Source organism: Coregonus lavaretus, assembly GCF_964263955.1.
Source record: "Coregonus lavaretus genome assembly, chromosome: 11".
In the NCBI taxonomy this organism is placed as follows: domain Eukaryota; kingdom Metazoa; phylum Chordata; class Actinopteri; order Salmoniformes; family Salmonidae; genus Coregonus; species Coregonus lavaretus.
The window spans coordinates 12,567,515-12,580,673 of record NC_139998.1 but is presented as its reverse complement, the minus strand read 5'-3'; the positions used below and the strand labels follow the sequence as shown (position 1 = coordinate 12,580,673).

General features: G+C 45.2%; 1 protein-coding gene across 2 annotated transcripts in view; it reads left to right on the top strand.

The window, feature by feature from the left end:
• Positions 1-12,853, top strand: part of LOC311137134 (mitochondrial inner membrane protease subunit 2-like) — a 173,051-nt gene extending 160,198 nt beyond the window's left edge. Inside the window, exon 2 of one of the 2 annotated variants that reach the window (XR_014613917.1) lies at positions 11,025-11,109. Coding sequence is in view for 1 of the 2 variants with exons in the window: in XM_084171476.1 (XP_084027602.1) it covers positions 11,025-11,165 (141 nt within the window). In the remaining variant the exon portion in view is untranslated. Of the gene's footprint in view, positions 1-11,024 lie in introns of both variants that reach the window. The other variant, XM_084171476.1, reaches the window with a different exon arrangement.
• The last annotated feature ends 306 nt before the right edge of the window (positions 12,854-13,159 follow it).

The following is a 13,159-nucleotide window of genomic DNA, read 5'->3' as shown; positions in this document are numbered from 1 at the left end:
AAAAAGTCAAGGGGTGTGACCTACTTTCTGAAGGCATAAAAAAAAATATATTTTGTGAAATGTAAATCCTGTCTTGATTACATTTCACTAAAGGTGTGTTCCACCGACGTGAAAGGTTCTTTGTTACTAAAATATGTGTCCTCCTTGTAAAATTTAAATTAGTCCATTTTGTGGTGGAAGAACAACCAAAGAGGAAGAAATGTTCACATTTTCTGTTGTGTTGACTTAATTTTAAATGGGTGCACTGAACCTTGTTTTGCTCCTAAATGTAAGTATATTTCTCGCTAGGAAGTGAATAAACATGCCTCTCAGTAAAGCACTTCTCTCATTCACTCACACACACGCTCCCTGGAGAGCCAGGTGCAGCATAAAGTGCAGAGTGAGATGAAGTCGCTGAGTGAGCTGTCAGGTTGGATAGAGCTAAACAAATATCACAGTCATACCTTTTGCCTAAATCAGATTATGTATTGTAGCTTGAAATATGCTGAATGCCTGAAATGGTGTTCAACAGTTGCTTTGTAGACAGGTTTTGGGAGTACAAACAACAAAAATAAATTGTACTTTATCGTATTGTGGGGCTTCAATGTCTTATTATTTTCCAGCGGCATTTAAAATTACATTTAAACTAAAATCTAAAAAGCAAGCATATTCATTGTCCAGATCAGGTCAATAAATGGCATAGTGTTTATCACCCACCCAACTACAGCAATAAGCTTGTGAGTTGTGTACCAAATCCATTCCTATGACAACGTTTAGTGGCTCTTTTCTCACTCCCAGTCCCTAAACTAAGCCTTCTGAGGAAGAAGGGAGAAGTGTTGGTATTCTGGAGCCATTTGTCAGATACCCCTGATGTCTACAAGGCCTTGGCACTCATTTCTCTTGTGTGAGGGAACAGAGTGGACCAGCTAGTTTAGCCTTCTAGGCCACCTCGCCTCACTCCCACAGCCTTGAAATGTCTTTTGAGGATTTTATTGTGTATTTATGAAAGCCTTGGCATCAGTCTCCAGTCCTTTGTGTGTGTGTCAGATTTTTTAAAATGCACCAAAACACCTTGCTTTTGTCTTTCTATATCATCAGAAAGTATTCATACCCGTTGACTTATTCCACATTTTGTTGTCTTACAGCCTGAATTCAAAATGGATTAAATAGATTTAAACACAATACCCCATAATCACAAAGTGAAAACATGTTTTTAGAAATGTTTGCAAGGTTATTGAAAATATGGAATTGGGATTCCTGAGAAAATGTTGTCAGAGGTTGCAACAGTAACCAAGGGGGTCGGGCTTAGCGAAGTCTCTCTCTCTCTCTCTCTCTCTCTCTCTCTCTCTCAGTGCATGCTGGGAGTTTTTTGGAGTTTGAGTGTTTGGTGTGGAGGGCTTGTCCTAACTAATTTGTTTGTTTCCTTCCTTGTTTTCTCTTTTCTATGGTGGAGGGTTAATGCACTGTTTGTTTTAGTGGTACCCACTGTTTTTTATTTTTCAAAGTTAGAGAGGAAGAGGACAGAGGTTTAGTTTCCTGGGGTTTTGAACGGTGAGGTGTGAGCGATGGCTTCGCAGCCTAGCGCGGAGGAGACGCTGTCGTTACGGCATGGAGTCAGGTGTGTTCCCGATAATGGAATTAAGGTGGAGGAGGTTCTGCTCGCGGTCGGCGAACAGGTAGGAGCCGAATTTATACATTCCGCGTCCAGAATGAACAAAGCTGTGGTTGTGTTCATGAAAAGGGCAAATTTGGTGGGTAGGCTCATTTCAAGCGGAATATTTGTAAGGGATGTGTTGGTGCCAATTTCTCCTCTTTCTACCCCTTCGACCAGGGTGGTAGTTGCAAATTTGCCTCCGTTTATTATGGATGATCAAATCAGGAAGGTGTTGAGTCGTTTTGGTAAGTTTGCTAGTGGTTTTCGTGTACTGTCGGCAGGTTTTCAGGCAGATGCCGTCAAGCACGTTGTTTCATTCCGGAGGCAAGTGTTCATGTTTCTGAACAACAATGAGCAACAGTTAAATGTGCACTTTAAAGTGAGGCATGGGGAGGGGCTCTACGCAGGTTTTGCCAGCACAGATAGTCTACGGTGTTTTGAGTGTGGGGATTTGGGGCATAAGAGCTTTGCGTGCCCACATAAAGGCCGTAGACAAGGTGAGGGTTCAAGCGCCAGTGGGGGAAATCGAGGTCAACGTGCAGGGGCCCATGAGACGCAGGCAGCAGAGGCTGGGTCTAGTCATGCGACAGATGGTGGTGTAGTTAAGGCTGGGTCTAGTCATGCTATAGGTGGTGGTGTAGATGGGGCTGGGTCTAGTCATGCTATAGATGAGGGTGTAGATGAGGCTGGGCCTAGTCATGCTATAGGTGGTGGTGTAGATGAGGCTGGGTCTAGTCGTGTGATGGATGGTGGTGTAGCTGAGGCTGGGTCTAGTCATGTTATAGATGGTGGTGTAGATGAGGCTGGGCCTAGTCAGGTTATGGATGGTGGTGTAGGTGAGGCTGGGTCTAGTCATGCTATAGATGGTGGTGTAGATGAGGCTGGGTCTAGTCAGGTTATGTTAGTTGATGAGGAGAGTGTAGTGGGGAAGGGTAAGCGACTAGGAGGGGTGGAGGAGGGTGTCAAGCGGAAGAGGAAAAAGGGGGAGAAGAAAGGAGGTGGGAGGGCAGAGGCTGGTGTGATGAAAGACACCAAGGAACCTTTGCCTGGTGCTGGGGGGGAGGCCCCGACTAGAGAGGAAGGGCAGGTGGTCAGGTTGCCTGGTGCTGGGGGGGAGGCCCCGACTAGAGAGGAAGGACAGGTGGTCAGGTTGGGAGATGGAGATGAGGAGGAGGAAGGTGAGTCTGAGGAAGAAGCCGATGAGGATTTCTTTTCAGACTCCTCCTCAATGGGTCCAGAGCTGACAGCCAGTCAGTCAGAGGGGTCAAAGTACACGGTGACGGAACTGTCAAGGTTCCTGAAGGAGACTAAGGGGAAAAAAGTTAATCTTGAGGCTTTTTTTTGCGATCCGGGAAAGTTTGTAAGATCAGTGCAACATGCAATGAAAAATGAGGGGCATGGTGTCCTCTCACCCAGGAAACGGTTTAGGTTAAGGAAGTGGGTCACAACTGTGCGTAAAGGTCTACCTTCAGACACTGTCTAGATGAAAGTTTTCTTTCTGGCACTGGAGCTTTTTGAGCTTTGCTATTGGTCTCTTTCTTTGCTGGCTTTTCTCCCACTTCTTATGGAGACTTTGGGTAGGCTCGCTTAATATTAATGGTGCCAGAGATGCGGGAAAGAGGAGTGTGTTGGGTGAATATGTAAAACAGTGTTGTTTCTGCAGGAGACGCATAGCGATGTGGTGAATGAAGTTGATTGGGGGCTCTGGTGGAAAGGGGCAAGTGTGCTGAGCCATGGAACAAATGTTAGTGCAGGGGTGGCAGTCCTTTTTGTACCGGGTCTGTCTGTAAAAATGTGCTCCTCAAAAGAGGTGTGTACAGGTAGACTGCTTGTAGTAAAGGCAGAAATTAACAACAGGGGTTTTGTCTTTATAAATGTGTATGCGCCCATCACAGGGAGAGAGAGGGGGCTTCTATTTGGGTGTCTTAGAAAGGAACTCTCACAGGTAGCGCCTGAGGAGACGCTGGTGGTCGGCGGGGACTGGAACTGTACGATGGATTTTACGAAAGACAGAAATGGGGAGAAGCCTCATTCAGGCTCAGTGGGGGTGTTAAGGGACATTATTAATCAATTTGACCTAGTTGATGTTTGGAGAACTAGACATCCCAACACAAGACAATATACGTGGGTGAAGGTCTTTGGGGCTAGGGTGAGTGCAGCCCGGCTTGATCGATTGTACATGTCCAGGAATCAGAGCAATAGGTTGTTGGGCGCTACCATTCTCCCGGTGGGTTTTTCGGATCATCACATAACCATGGCTCGGCTGTCTATTTCACCAGGGCCTCGGCAGGCATCCTATTGGAAGTTTAATGTAAAGCTCTTACAAGATGCCACTTTTTGCTCAGGTTTCCAGACTTTTTGGGAAAGGTGGGGGCAGCGAAGAGAGGAGTATGAGTCTCTGAGTCAATGGTGGGATGTGAGAAAAGTCCAAATTCGGCTTTTCTGCCAACAGTATACAGCTCTGTCATCCTCAGAGGCTAGGAGCGTATTGGGGGAACTCGAACGTAGTATTAGTGAGATGGAGGTAGAGCTGGTGGGGCAAGGCAATGTAGGCCTCCAGGTTAATCTAGCTGAACTACGTAGGGACCTGGGCAGTTTTTTCCAGGTTAAAGCAAAGGGAGCACTTGTAAGAGCTAGGTTCTCCATGCTCAAGGAGATGGATGCTCCCAGCTCCTTCTTCTTTGGTTTGGAAAGACAGAGCGGTGAAGCCAAGGGTATGCATTGTCTACGGCTTTCGGATGGGCGGGTGACCTCTGTGGTGGGGGAGATGCGGGAGCGGACTGTGGAGTTTTATACTGAATTGTATAAGGCAGAACTGTGTGATCCTATGTGTGCTCAGGTTTTGTTTGCCGAACTCCCTTAGCTCTCTCTGGTACAAAGGGATGAAATGGACATTCCCCTGTTGTCCCATAAACTGGCAGAGGCCGTAACCCAGATGTCCCCCGGCCGTGCACCGGGGGTCGATGGACTCCCAGTGGTAATTGGACTGGACTTCTTTCGCGTGTTGCGTGAATGCGTCGGGGTAGGAGAGTTGCCGATGAGCTGCCGTCGGGCGGCTCTGACTCTCCTGCCCAAAAAAGGGGACTTGTGTGAACTTAAGAACTGGAGGCCTGTGGCATTGCTCTGTGCGGACTACAAGATATTTGCCAAGGTCCTCGCTAACAGACTAAAGTCCCATCTGGACTCTATAGTACACAAGGACCAGACATATTGCATACCAGGACGCTTAATCACGGACAACTTGTTCTTAATCAGGGACATGTTGGACTTGTCGAGAAGTTCTAATGTGAGCTTTGGTCTGGTCTCTTTAGATCAAGAGAAGGCTTTTGATAGAGTGGACCATGAGTATCTGTTTAATGTGATGTCTGTGTTTGGGTTTGGGGAAAGGTTTTTGGCCTATGTGAAGATGTTGTATGCTGGGGCATCATGTATGGTTAAGGTGGGAGGGGGGCTCAGTAGGCCAGTCTGGGTGAGGCGGGGCATTAGACAAGGATGCCCTCTATCAGGGCAGTTATATACACTAGCCATTGAACCTTTTTTGGGCCTGCTACGCAGGAGACTGAAGGGAGTGTGCTGGACAGGCATAGCAGTGTCAGCGTATGCAGATGACGTTTCTGTGATGGTCAGGGATGGTCAGGATATGCAGGCACTAGAGAATAGTCTGAAGGTGTACGAGGGAGCTTCGTCAGCTAAGGTAAACTGGGGAAAGAGCATGGGGGGATAGGGCCCCTCTGCTTCCAGGGGGGTTGCATTGGGGTTGTGAAGGGCTTAAAATATTGGGGGTGTACCTGGGCTCGGAGAGGTGGGTCAGGAAGAACTGGGAGGGGCTGTCACAGGCAGTGGTGTCAAGACTGGCCAGGTGGAGGTGGCTCCTGTCCCAAGTGTCATAGAGGGAGGGTGCTGATAATCAACAACCTGGTGGCATCTTCCCTGTGGCATAAACTGGCTGTCCTCAACCCCCCGCCGGGCTGCTCGCAGACCTGCAACGCAAGCTGGTGGATTTCTTCTGGTCGGGCCATCACTGGCTGAGGGCGGCAGTGTTGTATATGTCCGTAAAAGGATCGGTTCAGTCAGCCACCCTGAAGAGGCGACTGATGGCAGCGGGATTACTAAGGCTGGGTGACCTGCGACTGCTGGGAGAGGATGGATGGAAAACCCCAGAAGTCCTAGCAAAACAAACAGGACTAACATCTCTTAGGCTGCTGGAGAGATTCCTGGGGGAAGTCCAGGAGGCACTGTCCGAGCCGGTAAGGAGGGTGTTTGAGCAGCCAAAGGGGGAGGGGCCACCAATGTTTACACCACTGCACGTGACGGCAGAGACTGGGGACTGGCAAGGGGGTCTGGAGGACTTGTTAGATTTTAACACTCCGAGCCTGGGGGAGTTTGAGGGGGTGAGAGGTAAAGCCCTCTACAACCTCTGCATTAAGGTAAGGAACATTAGGATCCTAACAGGAGTGAAGGCACATCAGTGGCAGGGGGCATGTGGAGCGGAGAGTATGGTGGGTTTTAGATGGAGGGGGCTTTACAAACTCCCAGTGCCAAAGAGGTCAGGGGACCTCCAGTGGAGGGTTCTACATGGCCCTGGCCACTAACAGCTGGTTAGCACGGGTTGAACCGGGAGTCAGACAGGGGTGTCCTTTCTGTGTCATGAGTGAAACTGTGATTCATGTGTTTTCTGTGTGCGCCAGGTTAATGCCTTTAATGTCTCAGTTGGAATGTCTGTGTGAGAGGTTGGGGGTGGGTTTTACTGTCGGGATGTTTATAATGGGGTACAGGTATTCAAATAAGGAAAAGGAAAAATGTGTGTTGTTGAATTTTCTGTTTGCTCAGTCAAAGTTAGCTATTTGGCTAACAAGGAGGAACAGGGTCAAAGGTGGGGTGATAACAGACCCTTTACTATTATTTAATGGGATGCTCTCTGCGCGCCTTAGGGTGGAATTTGAGTTTTATAAAATGATAAAAAGTGTGGAGATGTTTCAAGAAATATGTTGTGTTGGGGGGGCTGTCTGTATAGCTGAGGAAGATGGTCTGGATATACGGTTGTAGAGTGGGCGAGGTTTGGGTTAATGGGGTAGAGGAAAAGGTGAGTATGCAGTACAGGGGATATTGGTAATGTTTTTACTTTATTTAAAGGGGTGGGGGAAGGGGTGAGGTTTTAATTAGATGAGGATGTACCATTAAAGAAAGACTCAAAGTCTCCTCTCTCTCTCTCTCTCTCTCTCTCTCTCTCTCTCTCTCTCTCTCTCTCTCTCTCTCTCTCTCTCTCTCTCTCTCTCTCTCTCTCTCTCTCTCTCTCTCTCTCTCTCTCTCTCTCTCTCTCTCACAGACACACACACACACACACACACACAGACAGACACACACACAGACAGACAGTTTTAAGTCAACCCCCCGAAAAACCAGACAATAAAATGTTATTTGCCACATGCACCGAATACAACAGGTGTAGACATTACAGTGAAATGCTTACTTACAAGCCCTTAACCAACAATCTTTGATAATTTTTAGAGCCTTCCTCTGACACCCCCTGGTATAGAGGTCCTGGATGGCAGGAAGCTTGTACTGGGCCGTACGCACGACCCTCTGTAATGCCTTGCGGTCGGAGGCCGAGCAGTTGCCATACCAGGCAGTGATGCGACCAGTCAGGATGCTCTCGATGGTGCAGCTGTATAACATTTTGAGGATCTGAGGACCCATGGCACATTTTTTCAGTCTTCTGAGGGAGAAACACATGCACATTGCTCACATGGAGTGTGTAAATGATGGTATGAAATAAACCAAGACTTGTTTCTGTAGCAGGTTATGAACTCCGCAAAAAATGTTTCCACTCCGAGAATGGTATATGACTGTAATTAATACATGCATTAAGAGAAATTAATGTAACCAAATTACAGGGATTAATGGTAAATTGCCTGTTTTACAAATGGTAGGTTACGACATGGGCATTCATAAAAGTCCATTGCGGAATAAACTATATAGCCTAGGCTACTGTTTTACTTTGCAGAGATAGGAGGGCGGCAATTTTTGTTGTATTGCCTAGAGTGGCATATCGGCTGGGCCTGATCAGTGTTGATTAGTGTATACATTCTGTATCAAATTATACCATGCCAGGTTCGAGAGGATTGTCCATTTGACATTAGTGCATTATAGGCCTCAGAGCCAGAACAACCTTGTCAACTGCTGTTAATACATAATGAATGAATAGTCAGACACATCCAATCTTTTTTAAAGAAGACCGATGTATTTATTTACTAGCAAGCAATGAAAACATGCATTGTATAAAATAACGTTTTTACTGAAGTGCCATAGCCTATAGCGGACTACACCCCAGTGCATCTAGTGGATTAGCTGCTCAAGCATCAAAGGACAGTTGGAAAGAGGAGGCGATGTAGAAAGTTTAATAGACAGACTAAGTTAGCAAAACAATTGCTTGTAATCATTAGTAAACACTCCCGCTATTAGGGAAAGTTTATCTACAATAAAATGAATGTAGGCCTATTTAAATGGTTTTGACAGTTATTTTATTTTCATGATTGTCTTCATCCATAACCATCAGTTACAAGGTTATTCAGTTACAGTCACAGCCCTAGTTCCACCCAGCGCAGCAGCAGCCCTGCAGGGTGATGGAAGGGAGATCCCCTTCACAGTCTCTGGCTGGGTGCCATTTGGGACGCAGCCTCTATCTCCTCTTGCCCCCCTCCCCCCTCTCCTCTGTGGAATTGAAGTGTTTATGCTGGCTGTGAGGGGAAATTACACTCTGATCCCCAGGCCAGGGCTCAACTCTAAAGCTCTCCTCTCACAATGTGCTGCTGCAGCGGAGATGGCTTGATATACACTGAACAAAAATATAAACGCAACATGCAACAATTCTGAAGATTTTACTATTACAGTTCATATAAGGAATCAATCAATTGAAATAAATTCATTAGGCCCAAATCTATGGATCTCACATGACAGGGAATACAGATATGCATTTGCTGGTCACACATACCTTAGAAAAAGGTAGGGGTGTGGTTTAGAAAAAAGTCAGTATCTGGTGTGACCACCATTTGCCTCATGTATTGCGACACATCTCCTTCGCATAGAGTTGATCAGGCTGTTGATTGTGGCTTGTGGAATGTTGTCCCACTCCTCTTCAATGGCTGTGCGAAGATGTTGAATCATTACGGGTGCTGGAACACACTGTTGTACACGTCGATCCAGAGCATCCCAAACATGCTCAATGGGTGACATGTCTGGTGAGTATGTAGGCCATGGAAGAAATGGGACATTTTCAGCTTCCAGGAATTGTGTACAGATCCTTGCGACATGTGGCCGTGTATTATCATGCTGAAACGAGGTGATGGCAGCGGATGAATGGCAAGACAATGGGCGTCAGGATCTCGCCACGGTATCTCTGTGAATTTTAAATTGCCATCGATAAAATGCAATTGTGTTCGTTGTCCGTAGCTTATGCCTGTCCATACCATAACCCCACCGCCACCATGGGGCACTCTGTTCACAACGTTGACATCAGCAAACCACTCGCCCACACAACGCAATACACACGGTCTGCCATCTGCCCAGTACAGTTGAAACCGGGATTCATCCGTGAAGAGCATACTTCTCCAGCGTGCCAGTGGCCATCGAAGGTGAGCATTTGCCCACTGAAGTCGGTTACGACACCGAACTGCAGTCAGGTCAAGACCCTGGTGAGGACGACGAGCACGCAGATGAGTTTCACTGAGACGGTTTCTGACAGTTTGTGCAGAAATTATTCGGTTGTGCAAACCCACAGTTTCATCAGCTGTCCAGGTGGCTGGTCTCAGACTATCCCGCAGGTGAAGAAGCCGGATATGGAGGTCCTGGGCTGGCGTGGTTACACGTGGTCTGCAGTTGTGAGGCTGGTTGGGCGTACTGCCAAATTCTCTAAAACGACGTCGGAGGTGGCTCATGGTAGAGAAATTAACATTCAATTCTCTGGCAACAGCTCTGGTGGACATTCCTGCAGTCAGCATGCCAATTGCATGCTCCTTCAAATCTTGAGACAGCTGTGGCATTGTGTTGTGTGACAAAACTTCACATTTTAGAGTGGCCTTTTATTGTCCCCAGCACAAGGTGCATCTGTGTAATGATCATGCTGTTTAATCACCTTCTTGATATGCCACACCTGTCAGGTGGATGGATTATCTTGGCAAAGGAGAAATGCTCACTAACGGGGATGTAAACAAATTTGTGCACAAAATTTGAAAGAAATAAGCTTTTTGTGCGTATGGAAAATGTATGGGATGAAACATGGGACCGACACTTTACATGTTGCGTTTATATTTCTGTTCAGTGTATTAGGGGATTATTGAAGGAATGTTCTGTAATGGAATGTATAATGGAATGGCACTGTACTGGATCTTCTGTCTGCTGTATATTATGTCTGCTAGTACAATATATTTGGAAATCCTGACCAAATGTATTTATTTTTCGGTGCCAAAACCCGGGAATGAAGCATGGACCAAATATATTTTTAAGGGATTATTACTTAATCTATTTAATATGATTTGTTTCCACATGTACTTATCAGCCAGGAACTAGTGTAGTTCAATTGAAGTAGAGAAGAAGAATAAATTAATCCATTCATTTCATTCTATTTTAATCTTGACATGCCAGAATTAATTAAGGTATTGTTTTGGTAGTTTTAAATGTTTTTTCAATTAGCCATGGCCAGAGGCCTATGTGGTGTTGATATCACCCCCCAGGACATGCATTACCAAGGGAGCCAATCAGAAAGGCTTCCTTCTCTATCGGCGTCTAAAAAGGCACCCTATTCTCTATATGGTAGAGTGCTATTTAGGGAATAGGGTGCCATTTCCTACGCATGAGCCAAACTCAGCCTTACCTTCAAGAAGAACAGAATAATTATTGTGTTTCTCGTTTGTAAATAACAGGCCTTTTGAAAGATAGGCATCATTAATAGCAGTTGACAATGGTCAGTGTGTTTTGTGCTAACCGCTTAATTGACATAGACATGATTGTCAGGGAAAATAATAACAAACCAAATATTTTGCAGTCGGTCCAACATCATTTGTTGGTTTTAATTAGCTTAACGGTTCACATATTAAAGTCTATTTAACTGCTGTCATGACAATACAACTAAAATAATAATTAAATCAATTCCATCTTAAAAAATAAAACACAATTTTCCTTACACATTTTTTGTAGTATCAGAGTTTCCATGTTAAATTTGTCTTGAAAAAGACGGGCAGCACTATTCACAATGGACACGTTTCCGCCATCAAGCCTTCTGCAGACATGTCATTAACGCCATGGAACTGCCCCTTTATTCTAATGATCATTTAGAATGAGCGATAGTATGATAGTTCTTTGACCAGGGTCTTCTCCTCCCTCTTCCCCTCCGCAGGTGTCTCTGGGGTTGGTCCATGGCCGTGCCTCCCACATCATCTGGCCGCCCAATCGGTGGCAGAGGATCGAGCCGTCCCTCCCCCCTGAGCGGAAGCCCTTGTTGAACTGGCACGGGGACACAACAGAGGAGGAGGACTGAGGAGAGGCCTGCTCATGGCTGTATACATACTGTACCTACCTACACACTCTCTCTCTCTATCATACAGTACATGTGAAAATGTCATAGTCCTCTGATGTGGCACAGTTATGACATCTCTTTGTTGTTGAGAAGCTGAACATGTCAATGGATCAGATACTCATTACCCATACAGTTGCGGCCAAATATATTGGCACCCTTGCACTTTTCTTAAATAATTGCCTATTTCTTCTACAGTAAGTTGAAATAGAAAAAGAAAGTTTGGTTTCCAAACCTTGTTATTGGATTTTCAACATTGCAGAACCAATTACATTTTTGTAAATGTAAGTTTAACATTTTATTTAAAACATAAAGACAAATGGCATGGATACAATCGGCACCCCGGAGCTAGTACTTGGTTGCACAGCCTTTGTCCAAGGTAACTGCCAAGAAATGCTTCTTGTAGCCATCATGAGCTTGCTGCACATTTCTACTATTTTCACCTCTCGCCATAGGTTATGGATGTGATTCAGATCTGGACTCTTCACTGGCCACTCCAGAACAGTCCAGGGTGATTTATATGTGTGTTGTTGTCCTACTGTGGAAGACAGGTTTTGGACACTGGGTTGAACATTGCACTCCAAAACACCTTGATAATCTGCTGATTTCATGTCTTGCACACATTCAAGGCGCCCAGTACCAGAGGCAGCAAAGCAACCCCACAGCATCATCGAACCTCCTCCATAATTGATTTTAGTCGTTGGTAAACATAGGAAGACCCCACTGCTGAAGGAGACACAAGTAAGCCTGATTGATTGAACTTCTCAGAAACCCACCTAAACAAGGCTAAATCCTGGGGGAAATGTTCTGTGGACCATTGAAACAAAATTAGAGCTCTTTGGCAATACAGATCAGCGCTCTGTTTACTGGCCTCCAAATGAAGCGTTCAATGAAAAGAACACCCTCCCTACAATGAAAAATAATGGAGGTTTGATAATGCTGTGGTGTTGTTTTGCTGCCTCTGGTACTGGGGACCTTGGCCAGCAAAAAGTCCAGATCTGAATTACATCCAAAACCTATGGCGAGCAGTTGGTACAGGGCACCCATCAAATATTGAATAATTAGAGCAGTTTGCTGCTGAAAAGTGGGCCAAATTGCCAATAGAAAGGTGCAGAAAGCTTATTGATGGCTACAAGAAGCGTTTGTCTGCAGTTATATTGGCCAAAGGCTGTGCAACCAAGTACTAGCTCCGGGGTGCCAATCATTTTGTCCATGCCATTTGTCTTTGTTTTCTACATTAAAATTGTAAACTTATGTTTACAAAAATAAAATTGGTTCTACAATATTGAAAATCCAATAAGTTGACCAAAAGTTTTTTTAAATGTCAACTTATTTGAGAAGAAATAGGGAATTATTTAAGAAAAGTGCAAGGGTGCTAATATATTTGGCCGCAACTGTATGTCTCAGTGGCCAATTGTAAAAAAAATGAATAAAAAATAACACATTTTGCAACCATGTAATGTGAACAACTGAACGCTGAGATATAGATTTGTGTGTTGTGTTGTCAGATTTTCAGACTAGTGCAGTACCATGTTATTATTTGTATGGAAAGATGAAAGTAAAACTGATTGGGCTTTGAAGGAGCCTGTGGCATGAAAGGCTGATTGAAACTACCTTGATTTATACATTAAACACTTGATACATGGACTTCATATTCGATAACTACTTGAAACTTGGCCTACATCAGTGATGTGCGGTGAAGTTGGTGGCTGGGTAAGCACTGGTTATTATCGAAGCCAGATTTACTCACAAATAAACCTTGATGAAGCCCAAGTTCACCATACAACCAGAGTGAAATAGGCTATTAACAGAAATCGACAAATATTTCCACCAACTATAAATACCGATGTAGCCAAGATACACAAGCGATAGCCTCCGATGGCGGCATATTTCATATAATCGGACAAAATGACACACTGCTCAACTCAGCTCAGCCATAGCATCCACAGTTATAACTG